Here is a 26,740-nt window from a genome sequence, read left to right as displayed (position 1 = left end):
AGTAAAACACTAATGATAATTGGAAAAAAGTTATTCTTAATTCAAAGACGTTGTCTATGAAATCCAGGAACAAATCTGTTCTCAATAGAGATTTCAGCAAACTGCTATATAAAAATCGTATAATTTAAACTTTTCTTTGTCATCTACAAGTAATAACACAAAATTCAACATAATTAATCATATTTAAATCACTTTTAAGGTGCTGTCTTATATTCGGCATACGTTTCAGATGTTAAGACAATTTATTTCTTTCCCTGTCAAAGGTTACTTTGGATTTTTTTCTCAGCGTCTTTGCATCTGATAACACTTTGAGGAAAGCCGTGACGAGCCACAACGACCAGTGTTAGCCCAGCGTAACACGTTATATTTTGTTCATTTAAGTGCATTAACCGGCAGAAATTGACAGCCGAAATTAACATCATGCCTTAGCGATTATTTATTAGCAACGACAATCCTAGGGAATTGCCACGAAATTGTAAACTAGCTAAATTGGCAGATATGTTGTGGGAGTTTGTTACAGTGCCTCTCCGGAGCTAACATCTCTGTGGCTAGCTACTCTTCGGGCCGCTTTACCGGATCATTACGGTATTTATACAACTTCCAGGCGGACGTTTACGTAACTGTACAGAACAGCGGACACATGCCGGCTGCAAACTGAACTCATTCTCCGTTTTTTTTTTAAAAAAAAAGAAGGTTGTTTGTGGTGTTTCGGTAACATGGCCGGTTGTGCCTTCGCGTCCAGACTGTCGCCGCTCGTGAGAGGAAGCTTTTGCAGCAAAGTGTGTTGTCCCGCGCGCACCGCTGCCCGTGCGTTCTCGCGCGCCGTCACCTGTCCCCAGCTGCAGCGCGTGCAGGGCAGCGGCGCTTTAACGGGGAAAGTGGACCGGTTCGGCGGAGTGACGGTGAACCTGGCGGACACCGGACTGCCGGCGGACGTCAGCGAGAGTTCGTTCAGCGCTTTACTGGGAGGTTGGTGGTGGTGTTACAGCCCGCTGCTGCTGCTGTGTGTGTGTGAGCAGAGGCGCAAGGACAGGTCCTGTTTTCTAAACTACTCATAAATCATTAACCTGCGTCAAACACGGACTGTCACTGTCAACAGCACAGTAAGAAAGCAAAATATCAACATTATTATTTAGGTAGATTTAAATGCACACGTAATTGAAATATCAAAATAAATATAGAATACAATTTAAAGTTTTGAATTAATGTCACCTGGAAAAAAATATTACTAGTTTGCATATTTTGTAAAATTAAAATAGTTCACTTTAAAAAAAAAAATTTAAAAAAATGTAAAAGTTTTTGTAGAAGCTCATAGAAATGTTTTAAGGATTGAAAATTAGAACGGTTACAGATGAAATGTGTAGTAACACTTTCATCAAGTTTGTGGACGTCACAAAATTGGACAAGAAATCACCTGCCTGATAGTCTGGAGTCCGCAGTAATAGAGTGGATGGTGTCACATATGGGCGCTTGTCACCTTAAATCCAAGAGCGTTTAGTTTTAATTGCAGCAACAAGGTGTGACTGCACATGCCAGCTCTCTGTTACAATTACAACAGTGCTTCAATAAGTTCTGTGCCTCCCCCGGGAACTAGGAGCAGAACTCCCATTTTGGGGCATAACTGTATACTATAAAGCCTGATATCAGTGACCCAAATGTTCAAAGTAATAAGAGAAAAAAGAAGAGGAAAGTGCTGAGTTGCAGGTTGTTGCTCCACGACAGTGAGTCCGTCACATTACAGGTGGCAGAAACAGGCTTTTAAGTGTTGCCTGTTTCCGTCTCACTTCTGTTTCCCAAACTGAAATCCCATGTGCATGCCTGCCATGTTCAGAGTGTTGATGAGGAGTATCTGGAGACTCAAGATGTGACCTTCTTTCGTGAAGGGATAGCAAAGCTTGAAGATCGGTGGACCAAGTGCACTTAAGTTAGAGGAGACTATGTTGAAAAAGAACAATCTTTTTCCAGTGATATTTTTCAGTGAAGTAGAGAAGTTTTGAAGTACCGTTGTACTTTGGGAACAGTAGTGTTAAATCAAACGTGTCGATCAGACTTTAGATGTGTTTCAAGATCAGTGATGATACCTTTAACCACCATAACTCACCTATCTATATTTTAATATAAACCAATTTGCTTATTTATCCCACTTAGGACAATTGTTTCTAGAAATGTACAGTTCCATTTAGCAGCTGTTAATAATTTACTTCAAGGCAAAATGACGACACTCAATGAGCAATTTAAAGTGTTTCTGATTTATTATTTCTTTGTGTATATTTCCAGTAGCTTCAGGATTCACAGCATCAACCTTCCACATTTAAAATCGCATCAAGCCCACTTCCACCCGACTGTGTCTGCTCTTTGTCATGCTCTTTTATCTTTTTAACTGTCTCATCTCTCTTTAGAATCCAATTGAGAGGACATGTCTTGTAAAGCCTTTCACTTGTAATTATGAAATATCTTAGCCATGTTTCCTGTTTCTTTGTGCAGTTTATTGTTGAAAAGACAAAGACTTGAAGGAAAAAAATTAGTTTAAAAAGTTTGTGTGTCCTTTTGACATCTGACGTCTTCGCTCCTCAGATTCTTTAGTCCAGTGGAAAGCAGAGGGGAAGGTTGCGGTGTGGCTTCGAGTCCCCATCTCACTGAGTCGATGCGCTGCAGCCGCCTCGGCTCACGGCTTCACCTTCCATCACGCCAAAAACGACCACGCTGTGCTGGCTCTGTGGCTGGGAGAGGACGAAAGCAGACTGCCGGGTTTTGCAACTCACCAAATTGGAGTGGCAGGTAGAGGTTTTTTTATGCTAGAAGTTCATTCTTCTTTGTTGCACTTTAGCTGCATCTCAGGGTCTTTATAAGCGGACAGGGTTTGCACAGTGGTCATGGAACTAAAATAAACTAGATGAAGTTAAAAGCACTACAAGAAAGCAATAAGGTGGACCTTAAGTTAAGATAATATTGTCAAACCAGTGTGGTTGTATAGTAAGAGAGAACTGAGTTATATGTGCTGCAAAACACATGTAAGTTGTAGCTGGTAGTAACTTGAATTTGATGACCAGCACTAAACAACCACCCCATGGCCTTTATGCTTCAGCCAGGGCCCGTAGTAATTAAATAATATTTACTTTCATTATTGATTATTATCCGTATCCTCCATATTATACAGCATGGTATAATCCATGAGTCTTACATACAGTACATAACATATATTTACAGCAAAAATCTTTGCTCCACGACATAAAAACAAATAAGCAAACAATGGATATGAAAAACGTACGTTCAGAACATTAAACGGAACATTTAACAGTCGAAGCTCTTAAAGGGGAGAAATAAAAGATGGTGAACGAGGTTAAAGAACTGCAAGGTGAAAAGAAAAAACTGCTGAAGAGGAATAACAAACGAGGGGATAAGATAAAAGAAAAGGAAAAGAACAAGACAGGGCAGGATGGGAAGCACAGAAAGGAAGCCGCTGAGAGAAAGATGATGGAACGAGAGAGGAAAAAACTGCAAGGTGGCAAGGAAGATCTCAAGGCCTATAAGAAGGTTCTGGATGAAAAGTTTACAAAACTCAGGGAAGAGAACCAAAGAATGGAAGAGGAAAGAAAAGTTCTCAAAGAGCATGAAGCTGTCGAGCTATACATGAAGGAGGCATTCATAAAACTGAAGGAAAAACTGAGGCAAAGTAATAGAGGACAAGAATCAGAAACTAGAGGAACAGAAAATAGAAATGGAGGCAACAAAGAAAGACCTTCAAAATAAAAGAGAGCTGGAGAAGAAGAACAATGACCTCCAGGAGGTGAAAAAAAGATCTAGAAAAGAGGATCTCCATCAGTAGAAGGATGAAATGGAGGCAAAGAACAAAAACCTCCAGGATGTTAAGAAAGAACTGGAAAAGACAAACAAGGACTCCCAGGAGCAGAAGAAGGAACTGGAGGCAAAGAATGAGGATCAATTGAGAACAACCATAAGGTGATGGAGGAGGAATATACTCGAATGAAAAAATGAGAAGGAGGAAGGGAAGAAGATCCCGGAGCAGAGGAATCTAAAGCTGCAGGAGCTTCTCATACAGAAAAGGAGAAGAGGGGATTCTTTGGCTTGTTCAGGAGGATGACAGAGGAGAAAAAAATGAAAGAGAAGAAATTGAAAGAAGAAAGAGGAAGAAGAAGAAGCAGGGAGGCTGCTGGAGCTGGTTACACTGAACAAGTGAGACGAAGGCTGCCAGTGTTCAGCTGATGGACAACAGTGGCATCCTCTGCCTCCCCACTTTCTCTTACCTCTCTCTGCCTCCCTCCTTCCTCTCTCGGAGGCGAAGTTGGTGCCAGATGACCAATCACAGACATGGAAGGTGTGCTGGCATCAGAGTGACATGTTTTACAAACGAAGAGCAAACTATACTAGAAAAGTTTGGAGGAAGTGCAGTGTTTGACAGTTAATATGTTTTGCTCTATACAAACGTGCAAGTGCATTTTATTTTGAAAAGCCAGCATGTTTCATGAACCCTGGTCAGTACCTTATAAAATCTTTGAGCTTTTATTTTGAAAGTGTAGTTCAGCATCAATCACTGGGAGTCACTGGTTACAGAGAGGAGCAGACAGGCAGACTAAGGATTAGCCCCTCAAACAGCTCAAAAACTGTAACTCGTGCCTCAAAAATGCTCTCAATGTGTGAAGCACAATCTTGTTTTGGACAAGCTGATGTATTTTATATACTTCCTGTTTACAGTGTAGATTTGGTGGCATGTTAGAGAGACTCTGTGATTTTCACCCAGATTTTGGACCATTAAAATGGTAGTCAGTGAGAGTTTTGGTTGGTGCACTCTGTGGTGGTTTATGGAAAAAAAAAAGTAAGTCCTGTGGAAATGAGACTCAAATTGGTCATGTAGAGGAGAAACTGAGAGAAAGAGATAAAATTAACTGCACTTTTTTCAAAAACATTTTCTGGTTAAAATCTACACACTCCAGCTGAAGAAATAATCTGGATTTTCAAACACTTAAACTGTGACTGCGCTAAAACCATTAAAGATATCAAAACACAGGTTGATTGAATAACACTGAAAGCCTTGTACTGCATTTGGACTTTGCATTGAGTTTCTACTGTAAAATCAAAAGCAAAATGTGAAATGAATGATGAAAATCATTTATGTATTAATACAAATCAGTGCTTCAGGTGTCGGAAATGATTACGTAAGTCTGACAGATGATTTTAAGCTGTGTTGAAGTGTAAAACTTTTTCTGTTGCCACTTTTGCATTATTTTAAAATACCTAAAGTTGGAGTAAACTCATACACGAGTGGTTCACTATCCTGTATAGCTTATTTGTCTGTTGGACTGTTGGACAAACAACAGAAGGAGGTGCTGACTTTGTGAATGTCCAGCAGAGGGCAGGATTTAGGCCTTAACCAACCAGTAGATGCACTAGAAGCATGTCAGAACATGTCCAGAGCATCTTCGTGTGAGGAACTGGGCCCAGAAACTCCCTTTTTGTTGCCAAGATTGTCCCCATCATGACGAAAGTGATAGTTGATGATGAAACAAAGGTTAGGAGTCTGAAACAGTACCGATGTTTACATACTCGTTTGCTTGTGTACGTGCTGTCCCTGGCTTTTGATTATTTTTCACAAAAATGCAAACAGCACACTCACTATAAACCAATAAGAAGCACTGATTGAAAAGCAGTCATTCATTAAACTGCCGATTGAATGTTTGTCTGATGTCCTGCCAGAGTCACATTTAAATCAGCAAATACGGTTTGTCACGACTTGGTGCTTACTTTTGTTTATATCCTGTACACCTAAAAAAAACAAAAAAACAAAGGTACTCATTGACACTGTTGATTGTAGAATTATTTGCTTTGGAGCAAAAGAGGTTTGGGCTTTTGTAACATAAAGCTAAATATCAAAAGCAGTTGTTTAGAGGTCAAATCTTATTGCACTGTTTTGACTGCTTAATAACAAGGAGTTGAAATCTTTCACGCTGCAGAACTGCTGCCAGAATAAATCTGTAACTTGGCTTCTAGGATTTAGCCACTAGCCTGGGTTGGCCCGCTTTAGCCACATTAAGCCACACCGCGCATCTGTGATCCTGCTATGTTGGGAAAAGCATCCATGACCAACCTGTGCCCTTCTGCAGAGCTGAATCTGTGCTGAAGACTATGAGGAAACCTGCTCCGTCTCTGTTGAACTCTCAGATATCAGCCTAACTTTCCTGTCAATGGATCACCGTCAGTCATGTCACAGCTTTGTTAAGTGACTGCTCATGTAAACTACACGTTTCCTTTTTATTTAGAAGAAGCAAGAAAACACAGTTTGTTTATCGTAGAGTTAGCAGAGCTTCATTACAGCCTCACCGCCTGTCCTGGACGGTGCAGTGGAAAAACACCCGTAGCGAGCAGAAGTGCATTGATTAATCGATCAGTCGGCAGCTATCTATTTATTCACCAGCTTTTTTGATAATCAATTATGTGGTTTTAGTATTTTTGAAGAAAATTAAAATCTAAATTTGGTGGTTTCCGGTTCCTATATTTGAATATCTCCTGGTTTCTTTCCTTTTCTATGACAATAAACTGAATATTTCTTAGATTGTGGAGAAAACAAGGGATTTTCAGACATCACCTTGGGCTTTGGCAAACACCGATGAACCTTTTTTATGGCATTTTATAGATGAAACAACTACTGGAATTGAAAAGAAAATCTGCAGATGAATTGACAATGAAAGCTAGTTGCAATCCTAGCAGTAACCCAGCAAGGCTCATTTGATCGTCTTTTGTTCACAACACAACTATACACAACCATAAACGTTGTCCCTGTTCGAGTTGGGTCTGTAGCTTTGAATACTTATGTTCACCCAAGCCGAAGACAATAAGATGTGTTTTTTGCAAAATACAGTCATTTTCCTTTTAATTTACAGTTGGTGATTAAAATGTGAAAACAGGAAAAAAAAAAGGAAGTGGCAAGTTATATGTATACATATGACTAAGACGGTAACTGCTGATGTGCCGAGGTGTCCGTGACAAATTCCGCTTATTACAGGAGGATTTCAGCATCACACTGGCTGCTTCTCAGGACCGCGACAAAAACATAGAGGTCAGAGCAAATATGGCAAATTACATTTTCAAACCCCGAGCAGAGCAGGTTCCTCCTGCTGTCTAGGTTGACTAAGCTGGCCTTTTTTTTTTTTCTTTCAACAGGCTTAAGCAGTAGAGGAAATACATTTTGGCTCATATATGCACAAATGAGCGTTATTATTGTGACTCACTAGCAGTGTATTAAAGTTGGATGCATCGTGTAGTGACTCATGGAAACTGTAAGCATTGTTTTTATCCTCCCGCCTTACATTGGCGCTTGTGTTACCGTACGCTCCATCATATTGACAGTAAAAGCTGGTCAGGCTACGTCACAACCGCAATGGCCTCGTACTATAAAGACGACATCGTAGAAATTACTATAAGCCCAAGTCAAAAAGCAGCGTAATCAAATATAACGGAGATGCATCAAACTTCTCTGTGGCTCAGTTGAACTGCAACCTCAAGCGATTAACAGTTTTTTACTACGGAGCTCACAGTCCGCCTCTGATGATTGCTTCTGGGCTTTCTGTCTCACACTGTAATTCTTTTTTTTTTTCTCTTGCTCCTCATGAGCATGTTGTTTCCTGGACTGAAGGCTACATAATGATAGCCTCCCTTCGCAGAAACCAGGCCTCCTCCTGCGCCATATGGCACAGGGATCGGGGATGACATCAATTTCCACTTGGAAGTCCAAGTCAAGCCTTTAAGACGACCCATCCCTCTTTACACATCTGTGACATTCATCTAAGGAGGCCCGTCCTGGTCGGTCAGACGTAGCAACCGGAAAAGAAAGTGGCCCATTTTCCCTCTTCCTCCTCCCCCTGAGCTGTCAGCAGCCGCACATAGCTGCCTCTCTTAGTCACTACCTGCTGAAAACAAATCCGCTCCAACAAGAGAAAAAAAAAAAAAGAAGTAAAATGTTGAAGTGGGATGTCTACATCATTGTCAAGTACAGCTGAGTCACTTAGACCCTGTTTAGCTCGAGAAAGTAATGAATTTGGCTTTTCCACATAAACATTCTTTTTTAACCCCTTCTTTTTAAAAAATTGTTCATTCAAGGGCTTCACAGTTGAGCTGTCACAATGAGGGTGGTGACGATACACTACAGCTGTGTATATATTTAGTTTGTTTGGGAGGGTAAGCTTGGCCATAATTACTTTTGTAGTACTGATGTTAAAGCAGCTCTCATAAATAATTCACCAATTAATCTCGACTAATTACAGTTGAATGATGTGGCTCGTATAAAGATCCCACAGAGAACAAGTCACCATCAGCCCTCTGGAGTGTGTTAGCATCTTTTTTTGTTTTTTGGCCTGCGCTGCCTTTGTCAGTGCCATGTAAGTTTAATATTAATAAAAATGCTGACCAAGTTTGTGACTATCTGGTGAACATAGTGGAGCATTTAGTAACCAAAGAGGCGGGTGTTTCCTTCAGGAGTTTAAAGAAGAAAACAACTAAAAGGAGAGCAAATATTAAACTTAAATATTAAACTTAAATCCACAAATGTTGCTCTGCTACCAAGTTAGCCATATCAACATAAGGGTGAGAATATGTCAGTGTTGCATTTCTAGCTGTTTTTGTAGCTGCCAAGAGGCAAAAAAAATCCCACTCTTGTGACGCAGTAATATATGTCAACTAAATCTCCTCTCAACCAGAGCTGGATGCAGATTGGACGCCGTCTGGCTTTGTTGATTTGCTAAAAGGAATGGAAATAAATTTGTTGACGCTGATGTATAAATGGAATTTAGAAAAGGAAAATAGAAAGCAAGCACATGTAGACAATCATAAACAGTTGCAGTCTGACTGGAGTCTCTGTGAAGCAGGGGGAGCTGTCTCCTGGATGGGTCCGATGTGGATCCAGGCACCGTAGAGTCGATGTGCATCAGACACCCTGTGCAGGACCTCCGTGACTGTAACACTCGTGCTTTTGTAAACTCACCTTAGGATTAATGTCAAATGGTAATTTGATACAGTTTTATTTATGGCAACACTCACATGGCTCTAAACTAAATTACTCAAATCGAGCAAACGATTAGCACCAAGCCGAGCAGTGTCATTGGCACTAATGTGGCTGTTCTAAGTACAACTTCATACATCTTGAAGTCCATGTTAAACAGTACTAAAAATATGTCTTCTGGGTTTTTCAAACGAACAACCAGGCCACATTTCAGATGTTTAAACAATTGCCTAGCAGGTAATTTACAAGTTGCTTTTGACAGAAGTGTGCAAAGCTACAGTGTAGAATGGTCTCTGCAGAGGTGGCTGCTGGTGGTGGTCCTCAGCTCTCCATCAGTGCCGCTCTGTGCTGGGCTTCTCTTCTTCAGCTCATCATTCTGAGCTCTTTTGCAAATTCTGGCATACAGGGAAGTTGCATTTGCTGGAGGAACGTATAGCTAGCGAGCAAACTATCATTAAAATTGAATTTCCCTTCTGGGATGAATAAAGTATTTTTCATTTCATTTCATTTCATTCATTCATCAGCGGTAGTAGATTCATGTCACACTCACATTCACACCTATGGACAGTTTAGAGTCACTAATTAAACTCAGCATGTCTTTGGACTGTGGGAGGAAGCCGGAGAACCCGGTCAGAACTGCTGAGATTTGAACCCAGGACCTTCCAGCTGTGAGGCGACAGTGCTAATCACTGCATACCATGCCGCCCCATGTGTTATCTTTAGAAACAAATCTCAGAATTTCCTCGACATAAACTTCAAGCAGCAGAGATGTGTAGCAAAACATAAAAAAGACAAGGCAGCTGTTGTGTCATCTGATAGAGGCTCGCCTCCAGGTTTTTTTAATGTCATTTCCAGCCAAGTAATTAACTTTCAGCTCGACTGCCAACGCTTAGAATTGTTCCTACAAAAAGTACTTGTGTGCAAAATGTGGACCCACTTCTATGCACAAGCGCTTGCATAATGATTGAAATTAATGTGTGATTGTTTCATCCAGGTGCCGTTGTCGATGAGTCCAGTGGAAAAGTCCTCGTCGTCCAAGACAGAAACAAGGTACTTTGTTTCAAGTAACTCAATTAACTCTGTTGCATTCAATACATAACACGAATTACATTTTTTGATATATATATATTTTCTGTTTTGCTTTCGGTAAATGTATGCATATTTAGGCTGTAACAGTGTGAGGAAGGGAAGTGACTGGAATGAAAGGAATGTCACCAGCTCTTTCCTGGACACCGCTGGTTAATAAGTGAACCAGTGAAGCATCAGTTGCCATGTCGCTGCTAAAAAAATGTCAGTGATTAGCTTGGTTTATTTAGTCCCTTGTGCGTTGCCTCTGTTGACCCAAAGGTGGGTGGAAACCTCTCAGACCTGCAGCTCCTCTCACACTTAACATAGCTGCGTACAACATCAACTGACCTCAAGCAAACACGGTGTTTACATGAGCTGAACGCTCTCAAACGGCTGTGTGTGTGTCTGCTCTCACAGGGCGCTGCTGTGGTGCTCGCGTTGTTTGGAGGTTGACTTACAACAGGCCTCCTTTGAAACCTTTACTGCACAGCTTTGTTTGCATGTTTAGTCAGGCCAAATGAGATTGCCACCAATTTAGAAAAGTGATTGCAGCATGCCGCGGCAGTTTGGTAACCAATTACGTTTTCACTTAAACGGATCTAAATGAGGCAATGAATAAAGGCCCTTTCAAACAAGCTGCCTGAACTAAAAGCAAATAAATGTCACATCAGAGAGTTTGTGCATGCCGTTTGACACAACATGATGCCAGTACTGACTTTATGAGCACTTCAAATGTTCACACATGAACCCTTGATGATAATATTTCAGCTGCTCTGTACACACAGAGAGGGATCATATGGGTGTTGGTGCAGGTTAAAGACTGACAGTACACCCAGCAAGAAGAAGAGGAGGAAGAGGAAGAAGAAGAAAAAGAAGGCAGCAACAGCAGAGTCACATAGCACAAAAATGTAGTACAAAAATGATTTGTTTGTCAGTAGCTAGTTTAGATTTTCCTGGTCAAAAAAAAGTGCATCCTTTTATTTCAGCCACTATTTTTTAAAAGTCTACAGCTGTATATCATTTATTTTATTCTGTCCATTATGATTCAGAACATCAACATAAAGTTCTAAAACACAGCACACAACAGCAGAACTGATGGCAGAGTAGGGTATATTTTGTCAGCTGACATCATCTTTGTAGGTGTTTTGACCGGACTGGAAACAGACAACCAACAGTCTAAAGAAACCTTTTAGTTATTAAAAAAAAAATTAAATCAATTCCTCTGACCTAAAATTCCAGGTACTTTGTGTGGAAATGCGACCAGAGGGTGTTTCTGCTGAACTACAATTTTGCAAGACATAAAAGATTCAACCACTAAAACTAACTTTTCTGTTCAGGAATGCAAGTAAATAACTAGAGTTTGACATCTTAATCAAGAAAATAATAATGTCCTTCCTATTTTTTTTCTTTTTTTTTGTAAAACACTACATTTGAAAATTCATGGATAACAATAGTATTTATATTTTAGCATTAAAAATATGACTTTGGTTAAAGAGCTTCTACATACTGGTGTATTAAACATTACAGAAACATAAAATATGACTTTGGTAATTATCAGATTAATTATATCTGTTAATTTAGGGCAGCTGTGGCGTAAACCTTACATTGGGTTGTGCTCTAATAAATTTGTTAAGCACTGTATGTAATTATTGGCTGGTTAAGATGTGTTAAAAGCCTTAAAATAAATTAAATTTTTATTGCAGAAGCATACTCTCACACTGAAAATTGTAGAAAAACGTAACCTTCAACTCACCTCAAATGAATTGTTGGCAAAAGGGGGTTGTACAAGTATGAACATCAAGGGTGCTAATAATTGTGGCACAAAGGATTTGATGTAAAAGAATTATTTTTTAATGTGGGATTTTTTTTTCCCACTGAATAAATGCATTGTTGTCCTATATTATTTAGAAAAAAACAGAATTTACTAGAAGCTAAAGAACACATCTTAACCAGGGGTGCCAATAATTATGGAGAGCGCTGTATATAGAATATGATTTATCTGAGAGAGTGTGTGTGTGTGTGTGTGTGTGTGTGTGTGTGTGTGGGTGCGGGTGCGGGTGCGTGCGTGCGTGTTCTCAAATACATCATAATATGTTCTCATTTTCCAAGACTAATCTACAATCTATTTGATTGAACATAATTTAGTCATATTTAAGGTTTCTTAATTATTATTATTATTTTTAAATTATAAAAACTTTTTTTTTGTGTGTGTGTTTTTTGTTTTATTTTGTTTTTCTTTACTTACCTCACAAGTCGTGGAGTTTGATGACATGGAGGCTCCACGTGTGCACAGCAAAATTAGAGAGGAACAATGAAAGGTTTGGTTGCAAAAAGAAATGCAACATCAGTTGTAGGGTAATGTTTCAGCTGCAGAGATGATGATGTTGACAAAAACAAACAGTGCCTTGCACTACATGAAGCAACACAAGTAATTAGTCTGACTGTTTCAATCAGCACCACAGTGCTCTGTGTGACAAGTGCAAAGCCAGATCTGAACGCCATCCAAAGCTACAAACTATTGTACATGTCTTTGCCAGTGTCACATGACATGAGAAAGGTTTCTAATGGCTTTCTTCAACTTTTTTATCATTTTTCTTTTTTTTCTGTGCATATGTACTTTTACAAAATCACCCCAATCAAGCAGAATTATTAATTATTTCCAAATACTCATTCAAATCATCGGGTGAATATCCTCTGATTTTTTCACTTTGCAACATTTTGTTTTTCTGCGATATATATATATATTGCACTATATTACTTTATCCACTATCATCTCTGTAATCTCTATAATCTGAGCAGTTCCAGTAAAGATGACAAATACAGTTTGCATTATAACTGGCAGAATTTAATTGGCCGTGTTTGCTGGCCTTTAATTGGGCTCAGCATGTTAACATGTGTCCCAGCCAGGAATTTTGAAAGCATATAATGTATCTCGATGGCTTTTGTCCAGAAGCAGAGGGAAACAGTTAGTGGCCTGTAAGTGTGGGGAGTGTTTTATCTCTTCCTCTCCTCCTCCTCCTCCTCCTCCTCCTCCTCCTCCCATCGAGCTGTTTACTGGAAATGTGCTTTATAACAGTCTGGCCCTTTGGCAGTCGAGAGTCTCTGACAGGCTGAGCCAGTTCAGAGCTCACAAAGGGTTATGAACTCCCTCAACAAAAGACAACTGACAGATTGCCAGTAGACTGAAGGTAATTTCATCCATCAGGGAGCTGAATGATGTAATGGATCAGAGTGTTTAATTTACCCATCGTCCATCCACACATACACACATCATTTCCCAGGAGTTTTGTTGTGAAGACTGTGCGTATGGTCAGCATTCCTCCAGAAAGTTTTGGGATCATTATTTTACACTGAGCTCCGACAGCCCCTGTGGGGAAGAGAGTTTTTTTTTTTTTGCCCTGAAAAACCACAACAATTTGAGTTACACAAAATCAGTTTTTATTTCTTTCTACCAGCACATTTTAGCTCCAAAAATATAGCATTCTGTCGACAATACATGAAAATAAATGCTGTAGTGCATTTGTGTTCCTCACAAAGAAGAGGATTAGCAAACAAAAACAAAAATTCTAAGATAAAATAGCATTTCTGTCTGGGGAAAAAAAACAAAAAAAAAAACAAAGCAAGGTATACAACATTCTTTAAGTGACTAAAAAAATATATATACACACACACACACTGACATCATAACTTAACCAGCAGCATACTGTTATTAAATATCAATGATAAGTGGTGAAACAGTTTTGGAAGACACACTTCACCGCAGCAACAGTCTCCAGAGTGAGGCACTAAATCTAAAGCCTAAAATGAAAGGATGTTCAGATCAGACCCTCAAGCATTTTTTCTCTTCCTGTGTAATTATTAACTCAGACACACAACACGTCCCCCCACGACTGACTCATTTACTTAAAGAGAAAAGAAGCTATTCATTTATCCCCCTTTTCCTAAGAAACGAGTGACGTTTGATCGTTATGCAAGAGCAAACAGATGTTGTTGCAGCGTACGTGTTGATATTTCTCTCAGATACATTTACAGCAGTGCCATTCGTCACAATCGATTTTTTTTAACTTTGCTCTGGAATTTCAGACGAAGAATGCTTGGAAGTTCCCCGGTGGTTTGTCTGATCCAGGAGAAAATATTGGTGAGTGTCACGCTCAACAGAGCAAATAACTGTTACAGTACATCTAGCAAAACACTTGAAGAGCTTAGTATTATACTTAACGACGATATACATTCATTTGAACTGTACACAATAAGGCACATGATACGCTGTTAAGCCCCAAATTATTCACACCTTATGAATTATTTTTATATTTAATCAAAAGGTTTCTTCTGGCTGGAAAAAACGTAAACAAGCGACGAAAGACAGCGAGACACTGGTTCTCCTTTCATTTCTTTTTACATTCTTACTAAAAATGTCATGTCCAAAATTATTCATACCCCTAACCCACATCACAAATTTTTGAGAAAATCGAAATTCTATACCATCCCAAATGGTCCTAGTAATTTCAACCATGTTCTACTGTGTTCCAATACACTAACAATTGAGAGCAGCCAATGCAGTTTTCTACTCAGTTAGCAGTCAGCTGCAAGTCATGGCGTAACAGCTCGTCTTGTTGTTGCTCACAAGACAGCCAAAGGCTATAAAACCATATCCACATGTTTTTGACGTGTCATCGGCCACAGTGCAAAACATCATTGTTAGAATGAAAGTGAGAGAGGCCAAGATGAATCCAAGAATCACCACCAAAATCATCTTATTCAATCTGAGCACTTCTGCTACCAACATGCTAACGAGACACCCCAGCAGACACCAAACAAGGCTGGTCTCTGTGGACACAGACCAAGGAGGAGTCCACTGTGAATCATTTTGGACATGGAATTTTTCATAGAAATGGAGAAATAAATGCTTTACGAAAGAAAAAACTAAAGTAAATCTGTCTTTACCGTCTCTGACACGACGTCTTACTGTCTTGTTAATTCTTCTCGCCAGAAGAAACCTACTGATCGGATAAAAATTCCCTCTGAATCTATATTTGGTACGGTATGAATAATTTAGGACTTAAATGTTCATGCAAATTCTTTCTCTCCAAATTCACCTTTTTAATGATTTTCAAGCAGCTTTAAAATTATATACAAGACCCAACCCAAAAAAGCAGCGTCAAATATTTTTCTTTACAAAAAAATATACGTATTCTCCCTTTTCCTCACATCCTAAAAAGCAGTCTGCAAAGTAATGCTGACAAGGCAATACTAACATATTCCCTTTTTTTGTCAGGATCTCTTAAATGCCTCCACATATAAATGTGACATGAATCTTTCCCAGGTGCCACCGCTGTTCGGGAAGTGTTTGAGGAAACCGGCGTTCGCTCCGAGTTCAGATCTTTGCTCAGCATCCGGCAGCAGCACAACCACCCCGGCGCCTTCGGCATGTCGGACATGTACATCATCTGCCGACTGAGCCCGCTCACCTACGAGATCAACTTCTGCACTCAGGAGTGTCTGCGCTGCGAGTGGCTGCACCTCAGCGAGCTGGCCAAAACCAACGACACCACACCCATCACCACTCGCGTAGCCAGACTCCTGCTCCACGGCCTGGAGCACGGCTTCGACAGGGTGGACCTCACCATGGAGGAGCTTCCTGCCGTGTACTCAGGGATGTTTTACCAGCTGTACCACAGACAGCTTCCTACAGCGTTAAAATCATAGGAAGCCGTCACATCAGCATGTTATGACTTGCTGTGCTGAAACATGGCTGTCAGTATTACTCATATTTAAAGTGTATTTATGACTGGACTGTTACTGTGGAGGAATTATGGTGCAATAGGTTTTGAACTACAAGTATATTGACTTTGTGGTTGTTGTTTTTTTTTTACAACCACTTTGGTACTTGCAATTACTGCAGTTTTAAACGGTTTATTTAACACATTTTGGTGTCCACAGGGACTGTAAGCAGCTGATTTTGAAAAAGGTACTGTTCTAAAATCTTCTATATTAATGACTGGGAACAAATGACCTCATGATCACGGTTGAGTTCAGATCTTTTTATGTTGATAGCTAGCTAAACACCAGTTTTAGCTGAATAGCTCCTCAGAGAACTAATGCTACGGCTAGTATATAAATATAATATTATCAATTGTGCAGGCTGCCTTGCTAAGTTAGCCCACTAGCCAGTTAAAAAAAATACAGTTAAAATCATTGACTGTTGAACTGGGCCTAATTGAAGAGTGAAAACTGTTGCAACTCTAACTTAAGCAATTTCCCCTCTGGGGTCGATAAAGTATTACTGATTCTGATCTGATACTGAATAGTCAAAAAAAAAGTTGTTTTTAATCTGTATAAGCAGCTCTTGGCTTTTACATTTTGTGTGTTTGCTGTGCTTAGTTTGTGTTTTGCCAAATGCCGTTTTAAAATACCAGATCCAGAATCCTTAAATACTTCAATATTTTACACATTATTTAAAAAAGAAATAAGACACTGCAGTTAAATTAGGACTGCAGGTTATACTGTTATAGATGAAAGGTTAGAAAGCAGACTTTTGCTGTGAATACCAGAGAGGGAGGCTCTGTAGGTAGAAGAAGGAAATTGTGCTGTGCTGCCATTCAACTGAGGTGCACTTGAGCAGCTCACCTGACTCCAGGTGCTGCAGTGCTGACAGTAAAATTCTGGTTTTACAGCCAGGTATCAATGCGTGGCACTGTTTCAAAGTAAAGCTGAATAATAGCAGACGTGTTCAGGATGAAAAAAAAACAAAAGGAACTGTTAGGATATAACAGTCGAGCATCACAGCTATTTTGGGCAATGTTGATGGAACGCTGTCTTCATTGCCGTCACATCTTCTCCTTCGTCGTTTCCACTAAGACTTCAGTATCTCTCCGTCGGCTCCCACATTAGCACTTGGCAGACATGGGAAGAAACAGAATGGCCTTCTGACCCGGTCCAGTTTTGCTTCCAGACTTGTACTGGCCAGTCCGCTTCAGCGCCACGTACATATTTGGGTACTTCCTGGAGCGGTAGGTGTTGTAGTTGTTGCTCTCGAGCCGCTCCAAGAAGTAGCATTCATCCGTCGCTCGTCTCTGCAGACAAACACACAGAAGGGTAACTCGTATTTATTTTTGACGTTCAGTGAACTGGTTTATACTGTGACACTGGATGAGGAAAAGTGTGGGAGAGTGAAATGTGAAGCATCTGACGGCCCAATAATCAGATCAGCTCAAATCAAGGACATGTAACTGTGAAGCTCATCTGTGTTATTGTGTCATTCAGCCTGTGTGTTCTAATCCTCTCTGCTTTTCTACCTGATTTTAGTATAAAGTCAACATAAGGGACACGTGTACCTTGCAGTGGCATTTTGTTTGGATCAGTTTTGGTTGAATTTCTTCAACACAGACTCTTGGAAAACTTTTGTAAAGCTGTGATTTTAAGACATTAAATGACCACATAAAACACCCCATGGCAAAATGATATTTACCTTTGTTTATAGAAGACAGTTGTTTTTTTGAGGAACTCCTGCTCTGTGTTTCAGCCAACCAAACCTTGCCAGGTACATAATTACGATGTATTATTGCCTCAGCTCAGCGTCACTGATTTCTGATTGAAGTTTAATAAACAAATCAGAATGCCCATTAAAGACAAACTTACCAGGAATCTCACAATACGATTTTGAACGGGGCAGACTAAACGATATGTGTCGTCATGATGTCGAGCATCTATTTTTAGTGCTCAGACAAACCCCTCTCTTTAACTCTGTCCTGTACAGAAAACATTAATTACTGAACGTCTGGCCAAAATCTTCACTCTCGGTGGGCGTTAACTGCCCTACACCCTGCCCAACAAGAGGCTTTTGTTTTAGTTTCTGCTTTTGGTTGACTGTGGCTGCGCAGCAATGAAGCTATTAGTCACAAGACGTTTTCTTTCAGCTGCAACAACCACCCAGCCTACTCTGTTTAATTTGTTTTGCAAAAGCTTTGAACAAACAATATTCCTGCTTCGGTACTGAGAAGCTACAACTGGAGCTGTTTGTGTGTGGTGTGTGTTGCTGGAAGACTCACCAGTAGGATGTACAAAATGATGTCAAGCATGATTGACTGAACTCAGTACTTCAGTTATTAAGATGTCAGGGAAGTTCCATTTTTATTTCACTAAAAATATGACCTATATGTTTTAGATAGGTATGAATAATGTGTCCAAAATTGTACAATTCTTACCCCAAAAAATCTAAAATCTAAATCAAGTTTATGTGCATGTCGACCTGTCCAGGATGTCCCCTGCCTTCGCCCTGAGTCAGCTGGGATAGACTCCAGTCCCCCCGAGACCCTAGTGAGGATTAAGCGGTGTATAGATAATGGATGGATGTGCATGTGGTCAACATTTGTCAGTCTTGCAAACCAAAATATATCCATCAGGATCTAGTACCTCTGTTATCGAATTGTATCCCCATGCAAGACCAGACTTGACACCTTCCCAGCTAAAGCGCTAAATTAGAGTAAATAACATCAAACAAACGACAAATTATAATCCTAATATCCGTCAGTGTGCTAACTTTTCTTTTGGTAACAAATGGTCGTCTGGAGAGAATTGATGTTGTGGGTTTTTTTTTTTTTTAAGATTCTCTACACACGAGTGGAAGCAGAGCAGAGCGACGCCTTGGGTGGCACCTCGCTGCTGTAGCTTCTCATTAGGAGGAAATGCTTCGTGCCAATTACACGGACTTTAGACGAGCCTTTCGCAACCACCAAACCACATCAGTCGGCGGCACTTCACACTTCCACTGTGAGCAACAACACTGCGGCAGCAGGCCGGCCCTGGTGCCAAGCTGGAGTGGACTAATTCACATAAACGTTCAGGAAATCCTCTCAGATCAGTTTCATATGTGATAGTGCACAGTGTTGAATACAAAAGGCTGAATATCCTGACCTATATAAGTTAATGGAGATCTCTTTTTTTATATTTGCACATGGGAAACTTTGGATCTTTTATCTACTAAAAACAGCAACTAGTACACAGTTATTTTGTCTATAGATAAGTTAGATAATCTGTTAGCGTTTAGATATAAAAACATTGCAGATGTTCTTATTTTGAATTAAAAAATAATATTACTACTAAGATCTCTTCAGTCTTCCATATGTGGATCTACACACTTGATAAGTAGCAGCCATAATGGCTCTAATGAAGCTTTTGCAAGAGGTTGAAAATGATTTTCTCTTATCTTATTTATTTTCCTCATAGTTTTTTTTCAACTCTCTATTATCTCTAATATCCCGCAGTTTAACAAACTGTCACTTACAAATTCAAAATGACCATAATTAGACAACAAACTGTCTGTTGTCTGTCAGACCTCCCTCAGGCAGACTGTCGGGTCGTCCCTGGAGATCCTAAACATTACACAAGCAAAGTCTGCAAATATATTGAGGAATATCTGGTCCACTGCCAGCCTCCTGTCTCCTGCAGAGTTCCTGTTCTGTCTCAGTAAGCATCCTCATGGGTCTAAATTTTAAGACACTTATTTAACCTGTTTGCGCTGTCGTTTATATTTGAGAAATGAGTTGCATCGTCCCCCATTCAGTTTTTGTTTCTATGTACAAAATCAAACCCCAAGTTGTCAAGCCAACAGCTTTGGGGTTAATAATCCAAATCACATGACGAGAGTCTTGACTTTGTTGCTGAGGCAGCAGAAGACGATACTCGAGAAACAAAAGGAAGACACGTGGCTGAAGAGACGCCTCACAAGGAGATGTGTGGAAACATAATAGTTTTTTGCTGTTGCCCATCCATGTGCTTTAAGTTTACACTGCTTGTTAATTACAACACATGTGGCCAAGATGTTGACAGTATTCATTTTGACACGGATCTGTCTAAGTGGAGTCTCTTGTTTGAGTGAGAATGTTCTGACAAGTCCAGTCAGGGAGGTGTCGACCTAATTAGTTTTAGTCAGAGAGGATTTCTTGTCAGGGTGCTGGTAAATATTTGGTTTCCAAAACACTGCAGCCTAAATGCTGCTTGTGGCAGAACTGTGAGGTAAATCCAGTCTTTTTTTAGTGCAGAACAATGAGAACTTTCTCAGCCCACTAATATAGTGTGTATATATTTTAGATGTTACATATTTTAATATGCTACTTCACAGACGTTTACAGAACAGCAGCAAAACAACTTTCCTGAATGGAAAGACAACGATCCAAGTCACTTACCGCTCCAAACAGTCGTCCGTCTCTGTTCATTGCCAGATATCGGTTAGCGCAAACTCCTTTGATGACCACCTCCCCCACTGAGGTCGCCTGGAGTTGAAGTTTTACTGAGGATGAAGACAAAAGTTCATTTGAAACGAGTAAAGACAAAGCATTTGTAATTTGAGAGATGTTTAATCAAACAGAAAGAGTAGACAAACACTATCCCTGGACACAGCAGAGCCAGCAGCTAGATGGACAAATCTCAAGAAAGTGCTCCGTGCATTTCAACATTTAAACTATCACGGTGACGAGCGAGACAGAACTGAAAGGAAAATCAATTTGTTTCATTGTACAAATCAGAGTTTAAATAATTCATTTACTGGTGGTTAACGCTGCGTTCACCAATTTCCGGCCACTAGGGGGCGACACCTCACAAACAAGCAGAGAGATACAGCGTCCACACCACGGTCACAGGCTTATACTGTCTTAACATATCCACTAACACATCCTGTAAAAATGTGTATTCATACATCCAGGTTTGTCTGAAATAAATCTTCAGCTAGCAGAAGTGTCAGTGTCCTAACTTCAATGCTGCCAACTTCATTTGTAGGCGGGTTGGTAGATTTTTCAGAGCATGTTTGCCAAATAGAGCAGCGTGCCATTGATGAAAACAACACTGTAGTGCCGAGAACTAAACCAAGCTGTATGGTGACACATCCAGTTTTTGTTTCTATGTCAGTCTGGACACGGGGCTGCAACAACTGCTTTTACTGTCGATTCATCTGTTGGTTATTTTATCGATAAATCGAACAGTTGTTTGGTCTATAAACATCAAGAAAATGGTGGAATGTGTCCATCAGTGTTTCCCAAAGCTCAAGATAATGTCCTCAAGAATGGTTTTGTCCACAACCCAAAGAGAAATGTAGGAACTTCTTTTAAAAAAAAATGTAAAACTTCTTTTAAAAAAAAATGTAATCAGTAAATCAATCGATTAAGAAAATAGTTTCCAATTCATTTAATAGATGACAACTGATGGATTCATGTTTGTAGCTCAGATACAAAATCAAACCCCAAATCATGCAACATTGCACACTTTGGATTTCTCTACGAACAGCAGTGAGCAACAAAAGAGACTAAAAGGTCCAGGAAGTGAGCTGCACAGTTAGTCAAATGATAGTGTGGCCCACTTTCACATTTTATCTCATGCTGTAGAGAAAAATCCAGGCAAAGATTAAAACCGGTGAAAACACATCAGTAAATGCTGCTGCAATTAGCATGTTTTGTGTTTGTGTGTAACCAAACAAATATCAGCTCATGTTCGTTCGACTGCCGGCAACAACAAATTTGTTGATGCGGTTTCGTCCATATTTTCTCCAACATTAGCTGCATTTTATTGCCAGTAACTGAATGAAACACCAGCGTTAACAATAACTTAAATCACATCGGCCAGCAAACAGTAGCAATGCATTACACAGAGTACCTGCTGGCTGTGTGATGGCCTCCTCAAAGATGCATCAAAATCCTCTCCACATTAGAGACGCTGCTGCTCGCCAGCAGAGCATACTTTGCATGAAGCCAAACCACGATAAAGGAAGCAGAGGCCCCGTAAGGTAATTTAGGGGATCTGTCCAGAATTACTCCACATTAAGACCTTGGAAAGACGTTGCATCTGTCTGTAGTTAAGCTGGCTGCCTGGGAGATTCAAGTCACAGATCAAAGAGGTGTTCTTCCCTGAAAAAATAAACTTATAGTTGGTCTGAGTGTGCTGTGGTGTGTTGGATGATCACTTGGTATATTATGCCCCACAGCTTTGGTGAATACAGCAAAGCTAATCTCTGGTTAGGGTTTGTTCCAGAGGCTCTTATCGGTATCTGTCCCAGAGTGAATGGAGTCAGGGCAAGTATTTGTGGCACTGCTCATGGGCACCAGTGGGAAGTTTTGGGATTGGAACTGCATTACAGAGAACACAAATGTGATGGAGGTCCATCGATATTGGCACAAAAACCCCACCTGAGAAAGCCTGGACATACTGGGTAACATTTTTCACTAACATTTCCAGTTCTAACTGGCAGGTATGTGTGTAAAAGCTGGCACGTCTGTGGTAGCCTTAACAAAAGGACCATTGATGAAGCAGAGCTCAGGTTATAATAGCTGTAAGAAAGTATTTTGGTTAAAATCTGAATGATTAATACTGTTTTATGACTCACTATGGATAGGTTTCTTTGGAACCAAAAGTAAGGCCTCTTTGATATCCACAACAAACTAAATGTGTAATTTATTCACATCATCTGTACAAGACTAATCTTTCAGGATATTTCACAGCTTAATTATTCTAAAAATAGCTCCTTGAACTGCCTCCATCGGGCATTTGTTTGGACACACATACCTTGAAATGTTACACCGTACTGTATCTTGGGCAATACACTTCCAAACATGTGTTTTCCAAGGAAAAAAATCCCAATTTCATGCCCCCTTCCTCTCCCCTCCTACTTACTGATGAAACATAGGACACACACTTTAAAGTAATCAGTGACACCGAGGCACTGAGGGGTATCACAGTTGTCCATTCCAAAGCAGCATGTTAATGTTTCCACTAAGTTCAATGTGGACAGAGACAGGTCTACAGCTACTTTCTCAGTGAATATCGTGGTGGTTCGAGTGTTTTATCATTTGTAATGTGAACCTTCTATGAGCCCCAAAAGACCGACGATGACCTTTAAATCAGGAACTCCCTAATTCTGGCTTTTAACTCGTTGTTATGCAGCCCTGTGTGACGTAAACCACACAGTGAGCAGTGTGAGTGGCTGTGACTCAGCATGGTGATCTACATTTACTAAAAACATTATGCATATTCCATCAAAGTTCCCATTGATTGAAGAAAATCTGAGGTAGAACCAGAGCTGTTATACTTTCCAGACGTAAACCTACACACATTTTGGTCTTCGTGTTAATAAGTGGAGCATAAACCTCAGTAAGCTGGAAAATTCACATCGTTCCTCCATGATGTGTTTTTTTTACTTCACTCTTGCTTCCCTGTTGCATATTAAAAAAAACATAAAGAAGCTTTGTGTGCTCTGCAAAGCAAGAAGACTGAAAGTACTTACTGTGGGGGTCGTTTTTCTCCCGGATTCCGTCCACTCCCCCATCAGACTTTATCCTCAAGAAGAAGCCACCGTTTTTACAGTACAACCTTTTGGGGTCCTTGAAGCTCCCAGGAGGAAATCCGCCGCTGCCGCCGTCTTCAGGTGTAGAGGGAAGTGTTGTGATTTCTCCAGTGGCCATCTCCTCCTCTTTCCCAGCTTCCTGGCAACTGCTTCGTCTCCTTCTTGAGAAGAGCAGGAGCCCCACCGTGGCCTCCCACCTCCCACTAACTGCTGCCTGTTCCCTCCTCCCCTCCTCCACAGACCTTCACACAAACTGATTTTACTTAACCCCAGAGGTTGGTTTGCTTCAACAGCCCCCTCTCAGGGCACCAAGTGCCCTTTGAGTCCTGAGAACCTGAGGCAGAGAGACTCCTACGGGCTCCTGACTAAGAGCAAACGCCAAAACCTACCATTCGTAGCTGCCCGTTTGCTGTTTGTAGAGTCGGCAGCTGCCTCGCCAGTGTACTTTGAGCACACTGGTAGGGGGGGATGCATGCAGGTTCCCGCTCTCCTCTGCTCTTCTTGCAGTGAAGTGTTTAAAGCAGGGCAGCTGGCTTAGATCTTGATGTGGAAGGCTTTCCCCTTTGGGCCTCAGTTCGCATGCGCCCTAGGAGCACTAGCACACACACACACACACACATGCTCACGCCCACTAATGCTCACTGATTTAACCAGCCAACCCAGCAGAAGTCAGGAGCGGAGAGGAGGGCACGGAAGGGGGACGTGCAACTTTGGACTGCGTCTCTGAGACCTTTCGGAGGGCCAAGAGCAGCAGCAGCCATGTGAACAGAGACTGTTTTCATTCAGCCAGTCTGTTCAAGAGCAAAGAAAGGGGAACATAGAGAGAGAGCAGCTTGCTAGTGAATCACTCGGTGCTATTCATAGGTGAAACACGACAATGTGAAGCAGAAACGCCAGCAGATGAAAAAGCAAGCATCCTGAGTGAACCATGTTAATTGCCATTCTCAGCTGAAAGGAGGCTCAGTGATGGGAGTTATTCATGCATTCGCTTCTTTTTTGATTTTTGGACCAACAAGGCCATGCATTTGTCAAAATAGGCACACGCTGGTCTGGGCTTCTGGGCAAGTGTTACCACATCTGAAACTTGCAGCTGGATCAGGCCAGCTGTGCTCTTGGTTGATGTCAAGCTGATGACCCCCACAAAGAGCTGACATCCATCCAGGCCACTAGAATGACGCTTTGAGGAGTTCAACCAAAGAGAGAAAACTACAAAAAGTGAATTCACAAAAAGAAAGTGTCACCCAGAGCTATTCACTGTTATAGGTATGTCTCATATGGCTCACAACAGAGGAAGAAACTGGGTGTCAGTCTCTCTGGGTTAGACAGAGCTTTGTAAGCCAACAAGGTCACTGCACCACAGTATTTGTGTTGGCCTGTCTTCCTTACCAGGACCTCCGACTGATATGAGAGAGAGCACATTGTTAATGTATGAAATATGCAAAAGATGAAGTTTTCATTCAGTCATTCAAGCTTTATTTAAAGTCAGAGTACACTGAGGTATAAAAAAAACTCATTTACAATCTAACCTGAGTAAGAAAATAAAAGAATGTAGGCACACATGTAATAAAAATGAACAAATAATGAAAAAAAATGTGTATATTCAAATTTAGCAACATAATAAAATCATTAATTAGAGCATTTTGGTTTACAAACAAATGGACCAGCTAGAACAACAACAGCTGGATGTAAAATAGGATGAAATAAAAGATATGAATTGCCCAAAGGATTGAAATGAGTTAAGTCTTGTACCGTAAAACTAGCAAAATATCATTCATCTTAGTGAAGTGGAATTTTTTCTGATTGTATGGAAATCTCCAAAAGATGGAACAATTTTAGCATTAAAAAAACAAAAACAAACAAGCTGTACAGTGCTGAACAAACGGGCTCATTATTGGAGAGTGTTGTAATAATTTAGTAATGCACCAAAACTAACTCTTGCTCCCAAATTGTAGAATGAAAATGTTTCTCATTGTCAAGAAGTCGGTTTCTAAAGAGACAAAAGAAAAAAGAAAAAAAAAAGCCAGTGTACTAAAAAAGAGCACGACTTATCAATCATGGTGTTTTTAATTAGAGTTAGACTGAAATTGACCCGTCACATTCCACACAAGCATGAATGAATTTCAGAATTAGTATTACGAGAATAAGCGATATCAGTGTTAGACCCGATTCTTTAGTTGGAAGCCCAAGAACAAGCCGGAGAAATCTTCAGTTCTCAGTTGAGTTTAATTTATTTCGGTCACAGGTAAAGTTTTGTAGCGCTGGAATTCAGAGGGACAGAGAGGAATCTCATGTCCAGCTGAACTGAGTGTTTTCGGTTCCAGGTTCCAGATATCTTCTTGGGCTGGGCCTGCCCCGAACAAAGATAAGACTTGTACGCTCCCGAGTTTAATCGGCCAGTTACCAATGGCGTGGACAGGCATGCCTCTTCTGCGCTCTGTCCACGTCCTTGATGTTTGGTAAGCAACATGTGTGGATGTTGTAGCTAAAGTAACAATCGTATCTGATAGAATAGAGGAGTTTCTGCTGTCTCCAAGTGTGTGAACCGGTTCTCACCGGCCACATTATCTTCAGGGACGTATGCTGTTCTCAGTAGGAAAACACGAAACAGAGTCATAGGCTCAGTGCAAAATACAGATTCAGAATACATAATAGCTCGAAACATACTGAATTATAACATCAGTTTCACTCATTCCTAATGCACCTTTAAAAACATTACTACCTGGAGAAAGTACATTTATAGGTGGAATTATGAAGACTTCAAACACGACATCATTTATTTTGTATTATTTGCTCATATATTGTTATATATGATATGGATTTATTAGTTGCATGGCTGTATACAGTAGGTCACTACACCGTAAAAATGCAGAATGAAGTGTGTAGCATAGCGTTTGTTCAGTGGTTGAGCCAAGCCCATGTGAGCTGGTATGCTCAAGTTGCAGCACGTGTGGACAGGTGGATTGAGAGAGAGAGCTGAGGACTTAATACATCTGCACTATCCAGAGGAACTAACAGTGTAGAGTTACGCTGAAGTAATTTAAAGGCAGGAAGAGATTTTTTTTTAATGGGGAGAAAATTGACCTTTAATACCCAGTGATGAGTTTCTACCAGCGGCCGGAGATGTTTAACATTTCATTCATTTGTCCGAGGACCCCGTGCAGAAGAAGCACGAAGCAGAGAGTCAAATGTGGACTCAGCCTGAACTCTCAGATGTGTCACCGACTTTGCCTTTCCAATTCCCCTCTCGGCGTTGTGTTTGTCGCGTTATGTCACACCCTGTCCTCTCGCTGCCACGCCGCCTCCGACGAATGCCTGAGTCAAGATTGTTATGGCTC

The 26,740-nt window shown here is 40.6% G+C and overlaps 2 protein-coding genes across 2 annotated transcripts; one reads left to right on the top strand and one right to left on the bottom strand.

Annotated features, from left to right (window-relative positions):
- The first annotated feature begins 716 nt into the window (after positions 1-716).
- Positions 717-16,541, top strand: nudt6 (nudix (nucleoside diphosphate linked moiety X)-type motif 6). Its single transcript, XM_008291078.1, has 5 exons — positions 717-969; positions 2,575-2,778; positions 10,005-10,060; positions 14,162-14,216; positions 15,402-16,541. The coding sequence occupies exons 1-5, from the start codon at positions 717-719 to the stop codon at positions 15,782-15,784; spliced, it is 951 nt and encodes a 316-aa protein (XP_008289300.1). The 3' UTR covers positions 15,785-16,541.
- On the bottom strand, positions 16,099-23,869 carry fgf2 (fibroblast growth factor 2). Its single transcript, XM_008291089.1, has 3 exons — positions 23,346-23,869; positions 20,263-20,366; positions 16,099-17,151 (listed from the first exon to the last, which is right to left on the bottom strand). Exons 1-3 carry the CDS (start codon positions 23,521-23,523, stop codon positions 16,966-16,968), a joined length of 468 nt encoding a protein of 155 aa, XP_008289311.1. The 5' UTR covers positions 23,524-23,869; the 3' UTR covers positions 16,099-16,965.
- Between the last annotated feature and the right edge of the window lie 2,871 nt (positions 23,870-26,740).

The sequence above is a fragment of the Stegastes partitus genome, unplaced genomic scaffold (assembly GCF_000690725.1).
Source record: "Stegastes partitus isolate 25-593 unplaced genomic scaffold, Stegastes_partitus-1.0.2 Scaffold16, whole genome shotgun sequence".
In the NCBI taxonomy this organism is placed as follows: domain Eukaryota; kingdom Metazoa; phylum Chordata; class Actinopteri; family Pomacentridae; genus Stegastes; species Stegastes partitus.
This window is presented reverse-complemented; position numbering and strand designations above follow the sequence as displayed.

What these genes read in the sequence shown, in the direction of transcription:
- nudt6 (XM_008291078.1), top strand. Translation starts at nt 717, where the DNA reads ATGGCCGGTTGTGCCTTCGCGTCCAGACTGTCGCCGCTCGTGAGAGGA. An exon ending in TCGTCCAAGACAGAAACAAG is followed by an intron (nt 10,061 to 14,161) that starts GTACTTTGTTTC and finishes CTGGAATTTCAG; the next exon opens with ACGAAGAATGCTTGGAAGTT. An exon ending in TGATCCAGGAGAAAATATTG is followed by an intron (nt 14,217 to 15,401) that starts GTGAGTGTCACG and finishes AATCTTTCCCAG; the next exon opens with GTGCCACCGCTGTTCGGGAA.
- fgf2 (XM_008291089.1), bottom strand. Translation starts at nt 23,523, where the DNA reads ATGGCCACTGGAGAAATCACAACACTTCCCTCTACACCTGAAGACGGC. An exon ending in GGAGAAAAACGACCCCCACA is followed by an intron (nt 20,367 to 23,345) that starts GTAAGTACTTTC and finishes CTTCATCCTCAG; the next exon opens with TAAAACTTCAACTCCAGGCG. An exon ending in ACGGACGACTGTTTGGAGCG is followed by an intron (nt 17,152 to 20,262) that starts GTAAGTGACTTG and finishes GTTTGTCTGCAG; the next exon opens with AGACGAGCGACGGATGAATG.